The sequence below is a fragment of the Caretta caretta genome, chromosome 3 (assembly GCF_965140235.1).
Source record: "Caretta caretta isolate rCarCar2 chromosome 3, rCarCar1.hap1, whole genome shotgun sequence".
NCBI classification, from domain to species: domain Eukaryota; kingdom Metazoa; phylum Chordata; order Testudines; family Cheloniidae; genus Caretta; species Caretta caretta.
In genome coordinates this window covers 106,942,602-106,963,733 of record NC_134208.1, presented here as the reverse complement: position 1 = coordinate 106,963,733, position 21,132 = coordinate 106,942,602, and the positions used below count along the sequence as shown (strand labels likewise).

General features: G+C 39.1%; 1 protein-coding gene across 9 annotated transcripts in view; it reads left to right on the top strand.

The window, feature by feature from the left end:
• Positions 1–21,132, top strand: part of REPS1 (RALBP1 associated Eps domain containing 1) — a 111,801-nt gene that overhangs the window by 71,746 nt on the left and 18,923 nt on the right. For 5 of the 9 annotated variants that reach the window (XM_048844399.2, XM_048844392.2, XM_048844396.2 and 2 more), the window contains exons 9-12: positions 1,981–2,120; positions 11,899–11,979; positions 15,744–15,831; positions 17,763–17,861. In XM_048844399.2, coding sequence (XP_048700356.1) covers positions 1,981–2,120; positions 11,899–11,979; positions 15,744–15,831; positions 17,763–17,861 — 408 coding nt within the window. The remainder of the gene's footprint in view (positions 1–1,980; positions 2,121–11,898; positions 11,980–15,743; positions 15,832–17,762; positions 17,862–21,132) is intronic. The other 4 variants (XM_048844395.2, XM_048844393.2, XM_048844397.2 and 1 more) reach the window with 3 other exon arrangements.

The following is a 21,132-nucleotide window of genomic DNA, read 5'->3' as shown; positions in this document are numbered from 1 at the left end:
GAGCCAAGATTATCCCCTAGAACCATTTCCTCTATGAGGTCCTCATTACTCACCAAGACCAAATCTAAAATGGCATCCCCTCTAGTCGGTTCAGCAACTACTTGCTGAAGGAATCCATCAGCTATCGCATCTAGGAAAATCTGAGCCCTATTATTATTACTAGCACTCGTCCTCCAGTCTATATCTGGGAAGTTAAAGTCTCCCATGATCACACAGTTTCCATTAGTATTTACTTTATTAAAAACATTAAAAAGGGCTCTATCCATATCCAAATTAGATCCCGGCGGTCTATAGCACACCCCAAGCACTATCCCAGGGGAGGCTCTAATAGTTTTCTTCCCCAATTTAATTGTTGCCCAGACAGACTCGGTCATATCCATTTCATCGCTTCTTATTTCTTTACATTCTATCTCATCATTGATATACAGTGCTACTCCACCACCTTTACCTTTATTTCGGTCTTTCCTAAACAGCACATACCCTTCAATACCTGTAGCCCAGTCATGACTACTATTCCACCAGGTCTCTGTTATACCTATAATATCTCATCAAAGACTAGAAAATTGTATAATATATTTTTAATTTCCAAGAATCTGCCCTTACTTTTTGGGATATTAACCGGGGCAGTGGGTGAAGCTTCCCCTTGGGGAGGCTATCCCCCTGCACTGCCTCTTCTGGCCAAGGCCCTGCCTCTACCAGCCATGGTCACATGCCTGCTCACTGTTCCCAGCCCCCCTATGACCTCAGGGTTAGGGAGGCCTGAGAGCTCGACCCCTTCCCCCCATGGCCCCAGTTGGGACAAAGAGGGGGTGAGAGCTCAGTCTGTGCTACGGAGGGAGGCTGAGAGCTCAGCCCCAGGCAGAATCAAGCTCTCATTCCTGGCCAGAATCAAAGCGGTGCTCTCAGCCTGGCCAGAGCTCTGAGCCTAGAGCCCTTCCCCCATTCCACCCCTTCCGTCTGTGGCCCCACCAATGGTCCCACCCCGCTCTGCCTCTTTCCCTGTGGGCCTGTCCACCTCTCGTTCTTCTCCCTCTCACCCTCCCACCCCCATTGCAGCCCTGAGATTGTGGTAGGGAGATTGTGGTAGGGAGCGAGAGCTCCTCAGATCCGCGGCTGTAGCGGGGGGAGATTTTTCCAGCCAATTTGGGGCCCCTGGCCACAGGCGCCATGGGCCTGTGCAGTAATCTGCCATTGTCCTTTTCCCCCTCCCACTTCCCGTGGCGCAAGGTTTGGGGACGCTTAGCCTCCCCCAGTCTCCATTATGTGCAGCCCATGGATATTAAGCAATAAGAGGAGTAAGATACAGAATAATACTTCAAGTTCTAGTTTTTCAAGAGGATCCTGGGAGAGGCAATACTACCTGAAGGTTAGAGTATGGGAATTAAGAGTGGAAACTCTTGAGTTGTCTGTCAGCAACTGTTTGGGCAAATCACTTATTTGTAAAATGGGAGTTATACTTTGCTTCCTCACAAGTGTTGTAAGAATTAGTACTTGTAAAGCATTTTAAGATGTAAAGCACTATTAGATGCTTGTCCTCTCAGTGACAAAACTATTTCTACAAGAACCAATTGAAGAAGCAGATGGAGATGGTTTCATGTAGGTGTCTAAAAGGCAAATAAGGAGTTGTAGGGTGCAGGATAAAAGATAATGGAGGCTTTGTCTACACTAGCACTTTTGTCGGCAAAACTTGTCGATCAGGGGAGTGAAAAAAACCACCAGTGTGGACCAGCGCTAGGTCAGTGGGAGATGCTTTCCCACCAACATAGCTACCGCTGCTCATTGGGGATGGTTTAATTATCAGCGAGAGAGCTCTATCCTGCTGGCATAGAGCAGCTACACAGGAAATGTTACAGTGGTGCAGCTGCAGCGGTACAGCTGTGCTGCTATAAGGTCAGTAGTGTAGACATAACCTATGTTTTCCATGAGGCATCGGCAGCTTTTCAACGACGAGCTCAATTAAATGTTTGTTTTGATTTATAGTGGTTCCTGTCATTTCAGAAGTTGGAGATCAGTCTGGTGAGGTAGGTTACTCCAGCTCTCCAGCAGAAGCACCTCCAAGCAAGTCTCCATCAATGCCATCCCTAAACCAGACCTGGCCAGAACTAAATCAGAGCAGCGAGGTTAGTAAAAGTTTCATCTTATATGAGAAGTATTTAGTGGCCACTAACTAAACTGTGTATAGGTTCATGTTGAATCATATATAGAATGTTACTTCATGAACATGAAACTGCAAGTTAAATGCATTAAACTTTCTATCATTTTTTATATAATCATGCAAGATTTCTGTTTTTTTAAGAAAACCCACTTCAGTAGAAGTACTATAAGCATGTACGCGGGCTCTGAAGAATGTCCTCAACAGAGCAGTTAATCTTTTACTAAAACATAGGAAAATCATAAGCATTTAAAATATCATGTTAAAGGTAATGTTTCCTTTCTCCCAAATAAGTAGGGAGCCCATGATGTATAAAATATCATTAAATTCTGCTTGACCTTAGTACAGTGTTCTTGTAGTGTGCTTGCTGAATAATAAATGGTTAGTATATAACTAACTCCTCCATATCTTGTACTCTGAAGGCTTTTGAGGCTAATGCTAAGTTACAAAATACTCCTATTTTGGCAGTACAGTTATATCCAGGGGGATTTCCAAGTCTCATTAATGATGGAGTTAAGTGAAAGTTTAAACTGAAAACACTATCAGCAGAATAAAGAATCCATTTTTTTTTATTAATTTCGTGATTCAGGATCACAAATTACTTTGAAATCAGAGCTACTGCTGCTAACGTTTTAACTTTTTACTAACTGTAATTTTTATATTATGTATCCTTGGTACTTAACAAAACAGTATCTAAAGAACTTCTGATTAAGCCATGTCAAACAAGTCATTTAGATTTCAGTTTTTGATACATCACTAAAGGTAGCAACTTATTCCACGACTGTGTGCTTCAGTATCATTGTTTTAATGATCTTTTATCAAGATTGGCTTGAAGAGTCAGCCTGCTTCTACAGATCTGACAATATGACCTAAGACACAGGATATAAACCAGCTAATTCTTAGAACTATTTTAATATTTGGTGTTACATTATAAACTCTTTGGGGCAAGGAAAGACATTTTGTTTGTACAGTGCCTAACACAATGGCGTCCATATGATCCAAGACTGGTGTTCCTAGGTGCTACCACAATATAAATAAGATGATATAGGGTTTAATCTATATTCCTTTGGTGCAGAAGAACTAGAAAAGTATTGGAAATACTGGTTATTATGGTAAAGTACAAAAATAATGGGAGCTATAGTATAGCATGTAAAGAGATATTGGCCTAGAAGAATAGCTCTTGCAGTAGAGCCACAAAGCACTGTATATGTTTCATTGAATATAGGCTATTTGCAGTGAAACAATCATGGAGTTCTCCAGGATTGCTTCTGCGCATGTCCAAAGCTGTGGGTGTTTAGGCTCTGGTGCACTTAATTAACTGATTCTCTAGAACTGTTTGCCCCAGATATCTCCTATATTCAGTGTCCATGAGCTGCCCACTGCAGGAAATCTCTTGGATTTCAGTAGGAAATAGCTTTTACAAACTGAATAGGAAGAAGAGTGGGAGAACTCAGTTTGAGCGAGTAGTCAGTTTTGAGACCAGAATTTGTTGTTCACTTATTACCTTCGCTTTCAAAATGTGAAGTGGGAGACTACAGCAGCACAAAATTTGAGACAGATTCTTTTAGTAAATTAGTTGTATAATGGACTGCAATGTATCATCTAATAGAATTGTTGAATCTGACACATGAAAAATCTTAAATGGACAGCCATTTTTAGTGCAGATGCTTTATAATCCTGAAATAAGTAATTCACCAGCAAGATAGCCTCAATCCCACAAAAATGTATGGTGGCACTAGTGGAAGGCATTGCCTGAAAAACTTTGCAAGACCATTCAAAGCTGTAATAAATTAGTGAGCTGATTTCAGTCAAGTAAACTAACAATACCTTTGTGAAATATTAACATGCATCAGTCTTTAAGAGGACATTTGTTCTAAATTTTTGAATTCAGCTACCCAAGTTATCTTTAAATGTTGCTTTCTGTGTGAACATTCCTGCAGCTAGAAGAGTAGGAGAACTACTAAATCTTTTTCTATACTCTGATAACGCTGACTTTACATACACTTGACTAAAATGATACAAGCCAAGATTTTTTTAAATAAGTTGCTCCTAAAGTTATTTTCCATATCCTGATTTAGGCACCTAATAAGTGGCATAAATTTGCAAGTGCGCGTCATCCAGCAGCTCCCATTTGTCCCCAGGTGACTGCAGTGATGTTTAAAAGGATGTGTACTTCCCTGTAGTATTTCAGAGATATCCACAATGGGTGCTCAGCACTCTTGAAAACTAATGATTTAGGTGCCTAGAAATGGATTTGAGACTAAATTTAGGCTCTAATTTCTTGCTCATAAGAATGTTCTAGTTCCATATTGTACCCACAATGGAAACATGCTATGAGAAAAACTGCAAGAACATCACTCTCATCACTTGAACAAGAATACCTTATTTTAAATATAACCTTTTCCTATTTCAGGCCAAGTAATGTCTGAATTCAGTTTTCACCATATGTGAAATTTTGGCTGGAGAAAACAAAGAAAAATGTTTATATTCTCCTGAAATGTCACCTGCTGGGACCCAGCGAATTATTACGTCCAGCTGAAAAAAGGAAATATTGTTCCTACTTTGTAAACATATTACCCGGAGCAATTTTCATAAATAACATTTCACTGTAAGGTGAATGTACCTGTATCTACATACAATGCATCTAGAAGAATGAATTTGTACTTAAATGCTCTCTGGATTTCCTAGCCTGTGTTCAGATAATGCTAAATTATATCTACATGGTGTAAAATGGATTTTGCAGGTATAAACAGTCATAGGGTAAATTCTTTTAAGAATTAGGAGGTCATATGGTCATACCATTATCTGTTGAAAAGCTGTATTCCCAACATATAGTACCTATAGTTACAATAAAGATTTGATTTTAACAGACGTCCCAGTAATTTGGCAATCCATAACATACCTATTTCTTGAATTAGACTGGTGTGGAGAACAAGAAAGAAGAAATAACCTGTAATGGTTTCTGGTAGACAGCCTCACTACACTAGTACAGTTGCTCCACAATCCAAAATCCCTTCTGTCTTAGATAATTTTGTTCACCTGAAGTGGCCTGTGGCTCTTTTCTACTGATGTGGGAGTCTGAGATTTTGTTGTGTCAATTTACAGCCCTACAAGGATTTGGGAAAATACCCAGATTAAGTGATACTAGCAAAGACTAATTGTACAAATATTGCATTTAATTATTTCTTAGGCTGCATAGTTAAAATAAATGATAGTATGATGAACTTAATTTTTTAACATCAAGATTATTATACTTCTTGAAAGATACCATCTGAAGGATTTTCACTCAATTTTTCTTCCCTAGGAATTTGTGCTGAACTCCAAGTTTTTTTAAAGTGTTTAGGGTTGTAAGGACTTCCCTGGTGCTCAGGCACTAACTCTTCCCTTTAACTGTTGCTTTTTTTAATCTTTCTAGTCAGCTCCTCTTTGACCATGCAGAGCGGGGCTCCCTACAGGAGCTATGCGTCTTCAGCTGCTGCTCCAGGTCTTCATTACATTCAGCTTCAACAGTATTTGGGTGTCCTTTATGGTCTACTTCAGTGGTTCTCAAACTTTTTTTTTGCAGACCACTTAATGATCTTTCCAAATGTTGTTTGTTCCATTAGCTAACTATTGTAAAGCATCAGAGGGGTAGCTGTGTTAATCTGGATCTGTAAAAGCGGCAGAGTCCTGTGGCACCTTATAGACTAACAGATGTATTGGAGCATAAGCTTTTGTGAGTGAATACCCACTTTGTCAGATGCATGTAGTAAAGCGCTTTGGATAAAAGCAATATATTTTAAAAAAACTTAATTAACTTTTTTTTGTTTTACAAATAAAAGTGCACAATTCATATTTTAATATGAATAGTCTTACCTTTCTAAGGCGATGGATGTACCCTCTCTCCTGATCTGGGGCTGGGAAGGAGGGGGTCTCTCCCTTTCTCCCCTGCCACAGCAGCCTCCCGAGCTGGGGCTGGGAAGGACAGGGTATCTTCCCCCACCACAGAGCTGAGGCTGGGAAGGAGGACCGTCTCTCTCCCTGGCAGCCGCAGCCCTGCAGCTGAGGAAAGTTGCCTCTTAGGCTGCCACAACCCTGCACATCCTAAATTCCCCCAGCCCCTCTTCTTACCCCACTGCCCACTCCCACATACCCCTTAATCCCCTCAAGGCCACCACCTCACCTTACATGTGAATCATTTCCAGGGTCCAGGCACCTAATTAGTGGAGCCACACCTGCGCAGTTCTACTAATTAGGTGGGTGGCCCTTCATTCTCTTGTGTGCGGCCGCCCAGGGTCCTTAGAGGGAACTATCTGCAGACCACCTGAATGTAGCTTGCAGACCACAGGTGGTCCACGAACCACAGTTTGAGAACTTCTGCTTTACTCCTTCCGGCTTTGTGCTTGGATCCTTGTTTTTATACTTGTTTTGCTGCACTTACCACTGCTAGCTTGGGAATACACATGAGGTACTGGCCTCAGCACATCTCATGAATTTCAGTTCCATGGTCTAACCTTTACTTTGGATATTAAGGACTTTGGCTTCTTCCTTCTTTAACTCAACAGATAAGTTGGTTCCCTCTCACTTGTTGCTTTAAAAGGTCTTTATCCTCTAGCTTGGTGCTCTGGAAAATCCAAAACTTTCCTCCCAGACTGAGCACTTATTCATTCTGAAGTTTTATTTTTTGTGACTTCCTTTTCTGTCTCAAGATTTTGACTGTATACTCAATCCCTTGAGAATTCTGAGGCAATTATTTAATGGATGAGCAGGTTATTGCATCTTCTAACTGGGTGATGGGAATGTTGTTCAGTGGTGTCACATGTGGCTACATATGTACCTTGAGTACAAAGGCATCATGGGGAACAACTCTGGCTTTTCTAGAAACAATCCCTCAGAGCCAAACACTTAAGTATGGCTTGATGCCAGAAGGCAACTACTTAGACCTGTTATGAATGTTGGATCTCCTGGCCACTTAGGTTTTCATAATACCTATGGCATGTTTCATCTGAAGACAACTTAGTAGATTCTGAAATCCCAGCAGAGGTCAGAGACTGTGTCCAGATGACATACCTTCATGTTTGTGTTTGCTTTAGTAGCAGTCTAGGAAGCCCATGCAGAGTGACTCCACACCCAGGAAACTTTCTCTCTCCATGAACAGGAGATATTTTCTAGAAATGAGATCAAAGATGTTTGGAGACCTGTTAATCAAAAGGCGGTTCTGGTTTAAACAATCAAACATGTAGCTTAAAAACGGCCATGGGTCTTCTGACAGTGACCAATGCCAGATGCTTCAGAGGCAACAAACAAACGGGGCAATTTATCAATTGTTCCATCTACTGTCATCTAGTCCCATTTTTCCTCAAGATGTGTGGGAAGGTACTGGGTCACATTTCCTGGGCCACTAAAATGTGGGCAAGAGTGAGTTCTGTCCAATAAGACATTCCTCATTGCCATGTATCAAGTGGCAAAGGAACACTCTTATGGACTGATGGCAATCCTGGTAAATCCTCATTGAGTGGTTTCTAGTTCAGGAAGTGGTGCATCAGATTTTTTTTTAATGGAAAACACAAGAGGTGAAGTTCTTCCTCTCACGTGAGCAAGAAGATAATATTCTTCTGCCTCTGGTATGGAGAAGAGTCCAGTTTGACAGGTCACATTTTTTTCTTTCCATTGGGAAAAGGAGGATCCTCTATGCCCTTCAGTTAGTTCCTGTGGAAACAAGTGTCCTAGCAAAGTTCAGGAGGAACAAAAGTTATCTGAATAACCCCAAACTGACCAGACAAGTATGATTCTTAACTCATTTGCAAGCGGTCAAAGCCCGTTCTGTCAGACTGAGGTTCTCCCCTCAATTATTGCTCCCAGTCAGGACACCTCATTCTATTCCAGTGTAGGAGCCCTTTCCAGAACAGATTGGCTCCTACCCTGTTTAGAGCTCTACAGGCATGGTACATAAGAACAGCCATACTGGGTCAGACCAAAGGTCCATCAAGCCCAGTATCCAGTCCTCTGACAGTGGCCAATGGCAGGTGCCCCAAAGGGAATGGACAGACAGGTTATCAAGTAATCCATGCCCTGTCACCCAATCCCAGCTTCTGGCAAACAGGGGCTAGGGACACCAATCTTGCCCATTCTGGCTAATAGCCATTGATAGACCTAACTTCGAAGAATCTATCTAGCTCCCTTTTGAACCCCGTTATAGTATTGGCCTTCACAACACCCTCAGGCAAGGAGTTCCAGAGGTTGACAGTGCATTGTGTGAAAAAATACTTGTTTGTTTTAAACCTGCTACCTATTAATTTCATTTGGTGGCCCCTTGTTCTTGTATTATGAGAAGGAGTAAATAACACTTCCTTATTTACTTTCTCTGTACTACTCATGATTTTATAGACCTCTATCATATCCCCCCACTTAGTTGCCTCTTTTCCAAGCTGAAAAGTCCCAGACTTATTAGTCTCTCCTCATACAGAAGCTGTTCTATCCTGTAATCACTTTTGTTGCCCTTTTCTGAACCTTTTCCAATTCCAATATATCTTTTTTGAGATGGGGCGACCACTTCTGCGCGCAGTATTCAAGGTGTGGGCATACCATGGAGGCAATATGATATTTTCTGTCTTATTATCTATCCCTTTCTTGATGATTCCCAACGTTCTGTTCGCTTTCTTGACTGCCACTGCACGTTGAGTGGATGATTTCAGAGAACTATCCACAATGACTTCAAGATCTTTCTTGAGTGGTAACAGCTAATTTAAACCTCATGATTGTGTATGTATAGTTAGGATTATGTTTTCCAGTGTGCATTATTTTACATTATGGTGTCTCAAAAGTACCATCTAAAGGCCTCTCGTGGCTTCAGAACCCATCTGTAAGAAGAAATTGCAGTTAAGTGAAAAAACATTTGCAGTGGGGTACAAATGGGCCCACATGAACAACTTCATTTGGCCTATGCAAAATACTTCAACAGTCAAAATGTGATTGTCTGTACTAGGGTACTCAAGAAGTTCAATCCAAATTAACTAAAGGTGTGAATCTAAAGTGGATTAAACTTTACATTTTTGAATAAAGAAACAAAATTAACTAACCTAAATTAAGGCCACTTTAAGTCTGAATGAGCGTTTCAACACAAATTTTATGCAGTTTAATCCACTTTAGATTCACACCTTTAGTTAATTTTGGATTAATTTTCCTCAGTGTCCCAATGTAGACATGGCCTCTGTGCTCTAGCTATGTTCATTTGGCTGCCCTTTCAGCCTTTTATAAACTAGTCTTAAATAGATCATTTGAAAGATCCTTTTGCAACACTTTATTGAGAAGCTGCTGGTGTCAGGATCTTCATATATTCTTGACAAAGCTGACACAGGTTTTCTTTTAAGCCAGTTGGTAGATGTGAACCCAGGTTCCTTATATAAAGGCATTTTCTTGGTGGTAATGACTTCATATTGTAGAGTGAGCTTCAGGCGCTAATGGCCTACCTTCTGGGGTGTTTCATACGGTTGTGGACTCAGCCGTCTCCAAGTTGATGTTGGAATTCCACCTTACTGAGTCTATTGTATTGCCAACATTCTTCCCATGCCTACTGCATTTCCATCTCCTTGAGGTCTTTTTCCATACTCTTGACGTAAAAAGGTTCTTAGAGGTTCTGGTAGGAGTGGACACAATTTGAAGTAGGATCCAACAGCTCTTTATATAGGATCCTATAGTGATGGGATTGCCCATGGAATTTGTGCTTTAAGCAAGGTGTGTTGACTTTGAGCATTATTCCAATGGGGTCGGAATGGCTGAGGCCTTGTCTACACTGCAGGCAAAAGTTGATCTAAGCTACGCAATTTGAGTTGCATGAATAGCGTAACTCAAGTCGAGGTAGCTTAGATCTGCTTACCACGGGATCCACGCTATGCGATGTCAATGGGAGACACTCTCCAATCAATTTCCCTTACTCTTCTCAATCCAGTGGAGTACTGAAGTCGATGGGAGAGCAATCTGCGGTCAGTTTAGCGGATCTTCACTAGCCCCGCTAAATCGACCACCGATGCCTTGATCGCCACACGTGGATCCCCCAGTAAGTGTAGACAGACCCACATTCTTCTGTGCTCAGAGATAAAAACAAAACATTAATACCCTAAGGAGTTCTGCCTGTCTGGCACTTGGGAGCTGAGATCCAAGAATGAGTGTCATGCACTATATCTTTCAAGAAGTATAATTATAAGGTGAGCAATCTAACGTAGGATCTTATGGTTCAGCATACAGGTATATCTGTGCTAATACCCGTATTTGATATGTCGGTATATGTCCATAAGAGATGGAAGAACTAGCATTGCTTTAGGTTGTAACACAGATACTTCGAGTCTTAATTGCTCATAAAATACTGGCGTAATATGTCTCAAATGGATTATTCCTATAAATTGAAAGTTGAAGTTTGGAGTATAAGGGCTTATCTATACATGGAGTTATTAAGGAATAGCTGTCCAAAAACGGCTATTCCTGAATATCTCCATGTTTGGACAGTTATTTCAGAATAAGTGTGTCTTGCTCCTGTTTTGCTTGATTACTTTTAAAGTGGGTTAAGCTACAGAGGAACCTAGCACACTTATTCCGCAATAAATGTTTCTACACTTGGAGTTGTTCCTGAATAGCTCCATTTGCAGACAAATCCCTAAATAATGGCTTGGTGTTAGGCAATGCATGAGTATGGTTGGGCTCAACTCTTTAAATACTATTTTCTTTTCTGTATATTCTGGAAATGTTCCATTTTTGTAGGAATTGGACAATGGAATATATTATTTCAATGTGGATACTAACACCATTTTGTAAAAAATAAATCTTTACTGTATGTTTATCCCAAAAAGCTTCTGATCCGGTGTTTGAAATGAAATTTGACTAATATTTACTCACCATTCTACTAATTACAAGATATGTAACTCATTCAGCATTCTTCTTGCAAAGAGTAATCTTATCTTTGATTCTCAATTGCTCCGGTTGCTGCTGCATTTTTTTTTCCAAGCATGAGGACCTTGTTTGGCAAATATGTATTGTAATATAGCATGGCCCATATGTTGTAGAACTGATCAGAGGTTGACTTGTTGTTGGTTGATAAACTCAAATGTGTTTGAACTCTTTAATTGCTTGCATTGTTTGTTATAATTTAAAAACTTATGCACTTTTGTAAAAAAATAAAAAAAATAAATAAAAGGTGCTCATGCAGAGTAGAATCATTTCTCAGGGGGTTCACTGGCAAGTCAAAGGATTGTTTTAATTAGAATATTCTATGCTCAATTCAGTATGTCAGCTGACTTTTGCGAGAGTGCTAGAAACACTAAATGTTAAACACTTTTTTGGTTTTGCCAGTATATAAACATGAGAAGCCTCTGCATAGGATTTATAGTTATGAATATGTACAAGATGTGGCACCACTTCTGTTTTTACAGAATCTGAATGTTTTAACCATTTCTCTATCTTGTATGTATATCAACAGTTTGCATATTTCTTTCACATAAAAAGCTTCTAAATTGTGTGCATATCTACATTTTCAGTGTGGTGCACACAATTCTGATCAAAACTTTAGAGAAAGGTAATACTTTTGGTTGTATATCAATGTCATATTGAAACTGTGAAATAGTCCCTTAATGTATGTTGTTTGTTCCAAGTCAAGCCAATATGATACACAAACACCCTCCAGTGCAACCTCTGAACTACTATGCTAAATTTCTTCTCCAGTGATCTTTTACTCATCTTTCTCATTATGCTGACTTGTCTCTCCTCTGTCTGTTCAGCAGTGGGAGACATTTAGTGAACGCTCTTCAAGCTCACAAACTCTGACCCAATTTGATTCTAACATTGCACCAGCTGATCCTGTAAGTCAATCACTTAGCTTGCTTGTTTGAAATTAATTTTATTAACACTGAATTTCCATACATTGTGTTTTTAGCTATTATGCATGATTCTTGCTTGGTTGGGACTGGTGGCAGGCTTATTAATTTCGTCTGTGTATGATGGGAAGAGGGATTTCCTTTTTTTCCATTCACTCTTAATAGCTGAGTACAGCCAATGTTTTTCTTGATTTTGATGCAATAAAAGTGCTATCAAATCTGTGTAAGGAAATGATTTGTGACACTGATGGATGTGTACATTTTATTATGCTTTATTTAAGACTTTTTGAATGTAAACAAAATATAATCAATAGAGCCCCAGTGAACCAATAGTCTTATTAAATCTTACAGCTATGTCACCCAAACTTGGATTTCAGCATAGCTCTCTTCTGTTTATGCCTTGTTGATGTTGTGCACATAAAGACTCATAACTGAGTTATACAGTTTATCTGAACATCCATATAAAACTTCATGTTCTTGTTGTATTCCAAAATTGGTGTGGTACTTCATAGTCATACATAATACTGCTATCAAGTTACTCTAGCAATAATACAACTGCACTAATCGCAGCATTAGAAACTCTGCAGAAGTGCAGTGAATAGTGATTAGTAGTTAACACCTTACTAGGTGTAGGGGCCAGTATATATCTTACTGTAGTAAATTTATTTAATTTCATAAAATCTTAGATTATATAAATTATTTTTAAAAATTTAATAACTCTGTAAAGTCTGAGTTAATACCATTGTTGCTGATATATTTGTATTACAGTAGCATCTAGCTTTCCCAGCCACAGTCAGAGCTCCGCTGTGGTAGGCACTGTATAAATAGTTTCTATCCCAAAAAACTTAGTCCAAAAGCTTCCCTCAAATGTGTGATTTAAAAAAATCAAATTAAAACATCTGCCTTACAACTTAATGTAAACACACATGCCTTCTTTGCCTGTATATTTCTTTACACAACGCACAGTCATCCTGTGGAACTCTTTGCTAGAGGATGTTGTGAAGGCCAAGACTGTAACGGGGTTCAAAAAAGAACTAGATAAGTTCATGGAGGATAGGTCCATCAATGGTTATTAGCTAGGATGGGCAGGGATGCAAAACCATGCTCTGAAATATACATAGTCTCTGTTTGCCAGAAGATGGGGATGGGTGACTGGGGATGGATTACTTGATTATTACTTGTTCTGTTCATTCCCTCTGAAACATCTGGCATTGGCCTTTGTCAGAAAATAGGATACTGGGCTAGATGGGCCATTCGTCTAACCGAATATGGCCGTTCTTATGTACTTATCCCTATTGCTCAGGGTAAACATAACTTATCTAAAGCTAATTACTCCTTCATGGAAGAATGTTAAATCACTTTACAACTATTAAATGCCTCCATTTCTTACAGTATACTTATTAGGAAATGCTTAACTAATCAAGAACTGTAGCTATTGCATTGCTTTGTTCAACTTGCATTGTAGTCAGTGACTTATTTTTAGCAATAATTAGCAAAAATGACAAGGAATCAACTGAGATGGGGAATATATTTTTTCTGTCCTGTGGATCATTTAACAGATTGATTTTTCTATATTGTGTGTATTAAATATTGGCTTAATCACCTTCTTAAAGTCTTGACATATACTTGACTTGAAATGTAACAAGCAGTATAAAGCAGTAACACTGCTTGGAAAAGTAGATTGTTATAGAATATTAGGCAGCTATGAAGCTTAGTTTTATTGCTAACATAACTACTTGAATCTTGAGGCAAGATGAAACCAATTTAATTTTGTTCATATATTCTGCTACCAAATACCAGCAAATCCAAGTTAGTGTTCGTATCACAGAGATCTTGGACAATGACACCACAGCACAGCGTTTAAAATACTGAAACTTGATGTGGCTTTCTCCTGCCTTTCAGAACCAGGGAGTCAGTTATCTGGAACATCCCTTAGTGACTGACTAAAGAGCAATCACAAAATTAACTTTCTTCAAAACCCTCTTTGCTGTAGGAGAAAACCGCTTGCTGGGCCAAAACCAAAAAAAAGGGGCCAGGGAGCTTACATATGAGGAATAAGGAAGGGAGGAGTAATACTAAATTTATAGGTTGGGTTTGGGAAAGCTGAAATTGCATTTTCAAATAAATCAGTAAAAAATAAAACTTGCCTTTTGTCACTGACATTCCCTTAACTAAGTTGGGCAACATTATATCAAGCTATTCTAAATTTAAATTACACAAGATTTTTGTAATAGCCATACTTCAGAGTACATATGGAACATTCAGAAGGACGGTTGATAGCTACAATAGAAGACTGATCTGTATATAAAAACTTCCATAGAAAGCATGATATCCTCTCAAACCATGTTCATGCCTAAAGATCTTTTAATGTTCATAGTGGTGGTTGAACTGTGGTAAGGAAGTGTTCTGTTTACATTTGCAGTATACATTTAAACTTTTTATCTTCCCAGTACAGGGCAGGTTAGTTTAAACAATGTAGAAATTACTCATGTTATATACATGTACTCGGCCTTGTGAAAGTGAGCTAACTGAAACACAGTTTAAAGCGTGTTAATTTTCAAGAGCAGTTTTAAATTTAAGACTGTTCTCCTCCCAGATACATATGCATATTTGCCATTGGCTTCAGTGGGAGTTGAGCACTCTTGAGTGCAGAGTTTGGCTTTGGTGGGGATATGAGTGCGAAATCTGGTAGCCCTTTATAGACTTAGCCCATTTCATGTCTTAGCCCATTTCGTCTGACAGTGGCCATAGAAGTATTTCATATAGATAACTGTTGCTGACATTTAGAGCCACTATCTCTGTCTTTTGGTGGCATGTTAGACATCTCTTGAAGGGTATCTTAAAAAAGGCAAAATAGAACACAAGCTTCCATCATGCTTTGTAATATATTAATGGGCTCCTTGAAATAGTGTGAATTTTACTGTACAGTAGAATTTTTAGACTGTCAAGCCGTAAGAGTTTCCAGGATATTCTAATTTTACATTTTTGAAGCATCAGAAGTACATGGAGCACTCTGAAATGTCTACATCTAATGATCCTAATATTAAGCTTAAAAAGAAATTGAGTATTTCATAGCATGGACTACATTTCATGTTTCATGGACATACAACACACCTGTGGCAACCAAGCCATTTGGTTATAGGGAAAGGTAATAATGGAAAGTATTTAAGGTATTTAGCTGTCTTTTGAGGCAGCTTAGCAGCTACAGACACAGCTAGTACAATGTGACCGGCAGATATCTATGAAGTAGAGACCAAAGTTTGGAGACCACTGTAGAGAAGTCTAAATACCTGTACACTTGCACAGAGTTTAAGGATATTTGTTAAGGATAGTGTCCTATCTTTCTCTCCCCGCCCCTCCCCCCCCCCCCCCCCAAAAAAAAAGAAAGAAACCACGAGGAGTCCTTGTGGCACCTTAGAGACTAACAAATTTATTTGGGCATAAGCTTTCGTGGGCTGTAACCCACTTCATCAGATGCTTATGCCCAAATAAATTTGTTAGTCTCTAAGGTGCCACAAGGACTCCTCATTGTTTTTGCTGATACAGACTAACACGCTACCCCTCTGAAACCTGTTCTATCTCAGGGTTTTATATTGCCACCGATCACCATAGTATCAAGTTCATAGGAACTCAGTAAAAATGTTTGCTTATGAATATAAGCTTGGGAACTGCAACAGAATGCAGTCAAAAGCAGCTCTTAACAGAATCATTTTAAAGCAAACATAAAAACTTTTCTTCCTTCTCTGCAGGATACTGCTATTGTTCACCCAGTTCCCATTCGAATGACTCCAAGCAAAATCCACATGCAGGAAATGGAACTTAAAAGAACTGGAAGTGGTAAGCTATAGTCTTGTGCTAATTATGAAAGCAGCTGCTGTGTTCGTGTAACATCTTACTGAATACTTACGTGGTGATGACTTTTAGAGCTCGATTTTCTTGCATAACAATTCTGCCTTGTGTCCTTGCACTTAGACAATAGTATCAGGGGCTGCAACCAGTATAACTATTCCAAGTGGTGGAGAACCTCATGAATTAGAGGAGCATTCTGACACAATGATTTAGAGGGTTTATGGTTGCTGTGAGAATTTCTCCATCTGCTTCTACGATAAGATTGTTTGGAGTAGATTGGAAGCATCAATATGCAGATCTGTGTCAGGAGTGGGAGAACTTTCCCAGATTTGCATGCTCAAGTTCTTGAGGTGCTTGAGGAGCTTTGGACTATGACTTGATACTTAGTCTGGTCGGTTCTATTTAGTAAAATAGAGATTTGGTCTGTTACTGCTGGAGGCTTTCATCTCATCCATTTGAAACCTGCTAGTCTTCCTCAACTTATTTCTATGCCCATTCTCCAACATCTCTTGATTCTGACAATCTTGCCATATTATTGCCCAGTGTCTAATCTTCATTTTTTTTGCTGGGTGAGGCGCATGGGTTCCTATAATGTGCTAACACTGTAAATTCTAGAGATTTCCAGATAGCGTCAGTAGCCAAGAGCATGTTCCTTTTGCATTTGTCAGGGGAGATGAAACATGCCTCTATGGTGCAGGTTTTGCCAGTTTACTCATACCTGTTCACACCCTATTCACACTCTACTTAGGGCTTCATTTGCACACCACTTGGAAACTGCATTTAGTACAGATAGCAATTGCCAGATTGTTTACCAGTACTCTTTATATGGGGTGCACTTCACCAGTGAATCATAAATTGATTGACATCCCATTTGTTTCCAAATGCAGTTCAGGTTATTAAGCTTTAACTGTAAAACCCATTGTGGTTTGGGTCTTGTGTATCTGAGATCACTGCTTTTTGCTGCGCTCTGGGGTTTGTGATCATATGAGGCGCTTGAATTAATAGTCTGTAGGGGAAGACCCTTTAGTCTGGAATTTGCTTCTCCTTTGGGTCTGACATATAATGAATTTATTGACCTCCAGAGCATGTTGCAGAGCCTACTGTCCTATGATTTTCAGAAGAGTGGGGAAGTAAAGTGAGGGTTTTTTTGATGTGCATCAGTGAATATATCAATTTAGATTTTATTTTAGATTCATTTAGAACTTTTGACAAGGGCATTATGTTTGTTTTTTTTGTTTTTTCTTAAAGGCATACTTGTCTGATGTCATGTCTTATACCAATGTACATTATTATGGTAGTACCTAGAGGACATGGCCCCATTTTGCTAGGCACCGCGTAGATATATAACAAATGGCCCCTGCCCCAAAGAGTATATAATCAAGGTAGGCGATCTATTGCAGGGACTTGCTTATGTCATGTTTGTATAGTGCCTAGCACAATGGGACCCATATTGTTAACTTAAAACCTAAAACTGCAATATTTTATAAACTTGACTGTAATTTTACAATATTACATAGAAGGACAAAACAAATGTCTGAAAGCATGTAAGGATGCATACACTCAGGCATTTCACCACTGACTGACATAAGAAATGAATGTTTTATAAGATTATATGTTTGGAAAAATTATTAGATATATGCCTATTAACCGGTGCAATTATATACCAATATTGAAATGTAAAGTTTCAAAGTTTAATTTTTATTTATGAATTTAATAGTTTGTGTTTAAAATTATAATGGTGTGGATAGTATCATTGTAGTTTACCCATCTCTAAAATTCCAGTCAAGTGCAAAATTTTGGTTTAGGGCTGAACTTTCATTAATGAAGACTTGGCCTCTGAGGAGAAGGATAGTTTCAGTGTATTTTGTATATCACTTAATCTTACATAAAAAGAATAGCAATAATTTTTTTTCACCTAGATCTTGCTAATCCCACTAGCCCTCTACTTGTGAAACCACCTGACCTCTCAGAAGAAAATAATATGAGTTCATCAAAATTTGTAGCTGGAAATACAGTTGGTAAGTATCAAAGTATCTTTTAACCCAGTGGTGCCTAACCTATGGCCCACGGGCTGAACAAGACCCACCAGAGCATTTCATAAAACCCATGACCTGCTTCAACACAGTATACTAACGGCTGATTCATTAGTGTTTTGTTATGTTTACATCATTTTAATCTTCACAAAAGTATGTAGAATCTGTTTGGCTCACACAAGGTTGTGCTTAGGTTTATGTGGCTCTCCTGTGTAATTAGGTTGGTTACCACTGTTTTAACCCATTTATCACACTTCAAAGGAATGTCAACCTGAATTATTGTTCTTGATCTCTCCAGCTAATAAGAGCACAAACTGTTTCTGAAAAGCAAGAAACTTAGTAAAACAAATGTCCAGCATAGTATTTTGACTTAGGAAGTATCTTCCCATCTTAAAAAAAGATAAAGAGATAGGTAATAGCAGATAAAAATAGGTATAGCTTCTCTGGCTCCTTCATTGGAAGTATGCCAATTTATGCCATTTGAGGATCTAATCCAAAATCTGGTAAGAAATTAACTATTTTCCTGTTCTCAGCCATAATCCCAGAAATGTAAACTGGCTGCACTATTCTTTATCTCCAGCAGAAATAGCTTTAAGAAAGCTTGATCCCACTCTTGTCTCAAAACCAAATAGCAACATATTTTTTGAAGATTAGAAAACTGTTGTATACCAAAGGGAGTGGAGGCATCTTCTGTCACTGTTTCAGTTCCTTTGAAAAATTGTGAGCCAAATACCACAATTCCTTGTGATTGACTTTTGACATTTTTTCTAGGTACAGTTAATTTGTCAACCCTCTGTTTACCCTGGTTGCAGTAATTTGGTTTTTAATATTCTCTACACAAATATATATATTGTACTGTACAGATTTAATTAGCCTGTTCTATGTAATCACACAGACTAGTCACAAATCAGATCTTAGTCTAAAGTATCTAATCTCTGGTTTTTATTCCTGAAACTGTTTTCCATTCACTTTGTTCATTATATTGTATAATTTCCTTCAGTAGAAATCAATACCTGACATTAGTCCTCTTGGATCCTTTGTCATGAAGTATGGGGGTAGCTTAAAACTATCACATGGCATCAGTTGGCAGAACATTCTGCAGCAGCCGTATAAGGCCGTCAATAGATCCCTTTTTTCAACAGCATTTCCCTTACTCTTGAACTCTATTTCAGTGGTATAGTTTTCTTTCTGGGTCACTTTTTTGGGCCCCTTCTCTCTTTCCCTGTCCCTTTTCCTGGTGCAGAGTGCCCAGACCTTACTCAGAAGTCTTCCAATATGGTGGAGAAAATGTACAATGACATGCTATCTTGTAGTAGGAGACTGCTGCTCCATTCAGGGCCTGAATTCTGAAAGGGCTCTTTCTGGTTCTCACTCCTTGTTAGAGCAGTCTGGCCCTGCAGACAAGTGAGACAAAAGTAATAGTGTGGAAAAGAAGGCAGCAGCCTGCAGCCACTAAACAGGAGAAGGCAAATGCCATGCCTCTTCTAATTCTATAATTCTCATCACGCTAGCCTGTATATATTTTATTTCAGCAATCTGCCAGCAACCCCTCTTGTACTGTTGTGTAGTCTTCTGCCCTACTGGGTAAATGTAGGCAAGTCAAAGGTCATTGAGCAGAGATGTTTTCTCAAGCCATGATATGGACAAGGTGCAGGTGGTGAGGAAATGAAGGCACCTGTTGACTTCTCTTGTCCAGAAGTTTCCAAAAAAAAAAATAAAAAGGAAAGCAAATACGTGAGAAATGGAAGAAGTATTTATGCACCATGATCCCCTATACAAGGAGAATTATCCAACTCCAAAAATCTGACCTAGCATCATATGGAAGGCTGTTAATTTTGCCCTATGGACAGAAAGGTCAGCTTCTTTCTTCAGGCTCAGTTTAGATAAGAGGATATTAATAAGGAAGTAGCTTCTTACCGCTAACCAAAAAGAGACTCCACTTTGCTTCTAAATCCATTTGTGGAGGATATAATTTAATAAATATTGGTATTTCCCAGCCAAAATAGTGCAGTTACGTGAGTTTCAGTAAAGTGAATGCTTAAAAATCTCTTGCGGCCACTTCTAAGTTTAGAGTACTTCCTACCAAGGGTGAATTTCCCTCAGAAATCATGAAATCTGCAAAACAGATATTTCTGAAGTGGAAGTAAGAGTCAAGCCTTTCCTTTTGTCCATGTTCTTAGCTAGTCTATGCTAGCTTGATGGAAGAAATTAAACACTGATTTAATCCAAGTTCAAGATGATAAAATGTCGAAAGTATTGTGAACAAGATCAACTGTCTCTATTTTGTGGCAAACCTGTATGAATGCATTCCATTTTTCCCCTCAAGGGCTTAAAGGCATTGATATCAGTTACAAGGCTGTATCTGTGATTCTGTTTGTGGAAGACCAAAACACAAGCCAAAAGATCGGTATCCTCAGCCCAAATCAGTGGGTGGCTGCCTACTGGACAAATCTGAAAGTGGTGGAAATCATTATGCGGGGAGAGAAATTCTAGCATTCTACAGGGCCTTAATAGAAGTAAAAGGTCTTGCAACTCTGGATATACCAGGAAGAATTCTTTCTGTAACAGAAGAGGGTAGTGGAATAAAAGAAAATAGAGGTCACATTCCTCTTCAGTTAGTGGCCTGATGTTCTGCTGAAGTTGTCTGTCTCAAATCCAAGACCCTTCTCAAACACTGGAAGCCTATGCCTTTCCCAGGAGAAATTGCAAAATGCTATTACAAACAATTACATACAGAAAATAATTTGGAAGGTTATTCTAATCTGTATACCTCAAGAAACCAGTTAATGCCATGGAACGGACTGTCTCGAATACTGTGACACACAAAATGTGAGAGGGTCTCTTTAAGGATTTTTTCCTCATCATGGACTAACAGATGAGGAGGGGAATCAGGTAGTCCAGGAAGGTTACCTTATTCCTTTCTGATAATTTTATACAGCTGCCCATCACCATAGTCTCTGAGCACCTTGCATATGAAATCAATAGCAAGGTCCCTAGTGAACTTGGTGGAGCCAGTAGCTTGTCTCCCTTTTCAGTTTAAAAATTCTTGAGGACTTCATTTTGTTTAGTTTTTGGTTCATTTGTATGGTGGCTTTTTGGGCAGGGAGCGAGGAGGGAGTCATTTGGGTAGAAGGAAGTACTATTCTTGCTGTGGTAGGTAGATTTGTTCTAAGAGGGAAAATTCTGCAGTTTCCTATGGACAATCGGATGGGACTTATCTGTCTTCTGGAAGCTTGTTTCATAGCCAGATCTCCTT